The sequence below is a fragment of the Limulus polyphemus genome, unplaced genomic scaffold, assembly GCF_000517525.1.
Source record: "Limulus polyphemus unplaced genomic scaffold, Limulus_polyphemus-2.1.2 Scaffold522, whole genome shotgun sequence".
NCBI classification, from domain to species: Eukaryota; Metazoa; Arthropoda; class Merostomata; order Xiphosura; family Limulidae; genus Limulus; species Limulus polyphemus.
Genome location: NW_013666132.1, coordinates 417,849 through 421,690, shown reverse-complemented (window position 1 = coordinate 421,690; position 3,842 = coordinate 417,849). Strand labels below are relative to the sequence as shown.

Below are 3,842 nucleotides of genomic sequence, written 5' to 3'. Positions count from 1 at the left end.
ATTCGATAGCGTAACATGAGCTGCACTTTCCCCGAGTGATTTACAACTTATAAGGGCGTGGATAGTAGTTAGACATGGTTCAAAGGGCAATATAACAAAAAACTTTAATTATAAATAAACGTATGCTGTTACAAACTTAAAGCTACTTAGGATAAACGAATGTACTATCATGTTACAATATGAAGTCATTCTAGAAAGAAAAGAAGTTTAATTTAGGTTTATTTCAATTTTTTTTTGGTTGTTAAGAGGTTGGTTGAATTGACCAATCCTGTTTTGAGATAAGGTAGAGAAAATAATACAAACTATATAGTTTTACTGAAAAAAAAAACATTTCAAATGCACTTAGGAGGTTTTAGGGATTACACAAAGGAAATTTGAGATTTTTAAGATACGGAAAAGTATCTTTAATTTTAACATGAAAATTACTTTGCACATGGACTATTCAAAATAAATACTATATTAATGGACATATCTTTATTTATTAAAAATAATTCACTATGTATGTGAAAGACTTATAATATGAACTAAAATACTGCCAAATGTTGTGAAGATATACACACTATATTGAAAGTTAGAAGTATTAAATCTATAAAGACTTTAATCAAGCACAAAGAAGTTATGTGGTCAGTCAAATTGACAGAGCCCGTGTTGAGAGAGTTAAGCAAAAAAGTAATAGGAAAAACCTAAGTCCTTTACTTAGAATGTTCAGTTCACTGGGTGAGAGATCCAAGTCACTGGGAATTGTAACAACTTGGATTGTTTCATTACTTTTTGAAATATAGAAATCATGCAATCTGAGGCTCCAATGGATGTTCACAGAAGAGAACAACTACAAAAGAAATAAATATACAATCTGGGTACACTACAACCTTGTGATTTAAATGAACATTTTTTTTCTTATAGAAATTCTCCCTACTTTTTTCAATTTTTTTTTTTCTTTCCTAATTTTATAAGTTGTATAGTATTTATGTAAAAGATGTAGCTTTCAAAAAAATATTATAACTCAATGTATGAAATGCTACTTGTGCATGCAATTTTTAAATTCTATACACACACTTTTGTTCTGAGCTTTATGATCTGACAAAGAATACATGCTTCAAACGTCACCTTCAAGAAATAAGTATAAAAATATCAATGATTTTGGAACCTGTCATCTATGTGGATAACTATACTTTCTTTTATTTGGAAGTTAACTTTAACCAAGTTACAACATGTATTAATCAAAAACACATTTTTTTTTCACTTACAATTCCTACTGTATTGACATAATACACAAGTAATACCATGATTAAACTTACAGTTATTTTGAATGGCACTTCACCATCTTTTCTCCATGACGATTTGTATAACAAAACATGTCTCTCTTTCTTATCCCAAAGCAACAAAAGTCGAACAGAACACACGTGGCCCCAATTTTCTCCCAAAGATGGAACTAAGTTACCTCCACGAAATTCATTCATTTTTGTGGTCATTTGATTAGTTAAGACAACCTGTAAACAAAATGACTGCTTAAAGCTTTACTACGCTGGAGTGTGAAAGATAAGGACAAATACCAATAATAACACTAATGAAAAGTCTTATGCTGCGTGACTTCATAAACAACCAACCAACACTCTAATAATAGATAGAATGAAAGAAAAATGTGTTTATATATTTGAAAATTAATCTAGATTTCATTTACTCACACTTTCTATAGCAACATTAAATAACAGAAATGCACTACAATTAATAATATAAAATTTTAAATCAAGCAGTTATAGAAATATTTGTTTCCAAAGCTTTTTAACACAAGATATGAAAATTTACATTTAAGTCTGCCACAGCCAAACTAAAATTTATAATGTAAACAAAACAGAGGTTTTAAAACTTGTATTGCAACAACCTATCAGCTTGTCACTCTGGATATTGAAGCTGATTGTTGCTACAACCATCACATCATATATATATATACAGTCCTTGATAGTTTTACACAAACTTTATCAAAACTTTTCTCATTACAAAGTACAAATGAGAAGTGGAAAAGTCAGTAAGTATATACATTTCCAGAATTTAAGAACTCTACTATTCTCGTATTTAACAAGTCTAGCATGATGTATTTACTAGTTTGTAATCTGACATGAAAATTTAAACTTACAGCTAAATTATACTTTGTTGCTAGTCTCATAAATGACTGGCCAATACTATTCAATAACTTTGTTCGTAAACCAAGATTGTCATCAAAACCATATCGAAAATGAAATGCAATGCTGTCAACTATCACTAGTCGAACCTGAAAAAAAAGAAAAATTATCTTTGAATACCCTCACGGTGTATAAAACATTTCGTCATCTCTTATATTCCTAAACAGTCTAAGATTCAATAAAACTGCTTCCTCATCTTTAGTACATGTATATAAGAACATAAGTCTTAAAACACTGTGTTTGTATGACACACATACAAAAGATTTTGTAATAATGAGTTACAGGACCGCCAATAGGGGGGGGGGCAAAGGGGCAACTGCCCAGGCCCGGGCGAATGAAACCTGGTTATGCTGTAAAGCCCGCAAAGTATCTTTAGGCTATATCTTCATTTAATTATAAAAACATAGTTCTGGCTTTTCTTTGCATATAGACACTTGATACATTAAGTACGACTGAAATAATAATTTGAGTAATAATTAATATGTAGTTGTTACTTTATTAAAATTTTTACTTTTACACTGTGAGGTAAAAATGGCTGCTGCTATGATTTTGTCTGGTTTATGAGCTCGTTGTTATCCTAATTTAGGATCTTCTTTTTAATAAATTCTTGAAAATGTTAAAAAAGAGAGAAAGGGGACTCAGCGAGGATGTTTGCCCCGGGGCCTGTGCTGGCTCTCGACGTTCCTGATGAGTCACTTAAGTAAATAACACTGTTGCTCTTTATTAGATTTAGATTTTTTTTAAAGTAAAATCTGAAGGTTTTATATTGTAATAAAATAATGGGATTATTCAAGCAGATCTTGCTTCCCTTATATGTTTTGAGCTGGTCACTACTTGCAATGGTTGGACTCAAGAAGGTGAAACAACATCTAATGCTGAGGCTGGATGGACCAGTGCTTAACTCAACCAAGTACAAGTGAAGTGTAGTTTAGCAACTGCAATATAGCCATAGCTAAGTTACACCAACAATTTGGACTGGTAGAGACATTGAAAACCTCAGAGAATTTTGCCAATTTCTTGGAGATGGGTATACTGCAGAAAGTGCGCTAGTTTTTCCTGTACAACAGGTGAACTGCAGTGCCATTGTAAAATCATCCAATGTTGGCCAGAGTGGAACTCAAGAGCAGAGGAATGCATGAGTGCATGTTGAGAAAAGGTTCATTGTGTCACTGAATGATGGTGTTCCATGGCGTACTACTGACTCAGTCTAGTGCATTATCAACATCTGATGTACTGATGCAGAGGTGTAGTGAGGTGGAAACACATGGGCATGGAGTACTTGTACGTTTTTGTAGCCAGAACACCTTACACAGTTATGCAATAGATTTCACATTCTGGCACTTCTTTATTTAGCAATACACCACTGGTTGGAACCAATGTCTGAAAAGCAGGGTGCATTTGGGAGAACAGTTATCTGCTCTAATGAGAGCACAGTCACAGTGCTAACCTGTAAATGTAGGCATTTGAGTATACAGCATATTACTGCAATATTTACTGATATGGTAAGTGAAACAGTAGCAGTTGGAAACAGCTGTACGACTAGGATTGCTTCAATTCCACCACATCCACACAGCTGCTAGAATGTCTAAGATTGCTGGTTAACTCTTTCAGCATGGGCTCGGTCCTGTGGTCGACCTCGTAACCATTGCTTGTTATAGTTTT

At 33.1% G+C, this 3,842-nt stretch overlaps 1 protein-coding gene across 1 annotated transcript in view; it reads right to left on the bottom strand.

Annotated features, from left to right (window-relative positions):
- The window catches only part of LOC106458843 (DNA repair protein RAD51 homolog 3-like), a 49,032-nt gene that overhangs the window by 8,738 nt on the left and 36,452 nt on the right, over positions 1-3,842 (bottom strand). Inside the window, exons 5-6 of the mRNA XM_013918396.2 lie at positions 2,135-2,269; positions 1,299-1,490 (exon numbers count right to left, since the gene is read on the bottom strand). Of these exons, the coding sequence (XP_013773850.1) occupies positions 1,299-1,490; positions 2,135-2,269 (327 nt within the window). The remainder of the gene's footprint in view (positions 1-1,298; positions 1,491-2,134; positions 2,270-3,842) is intronic.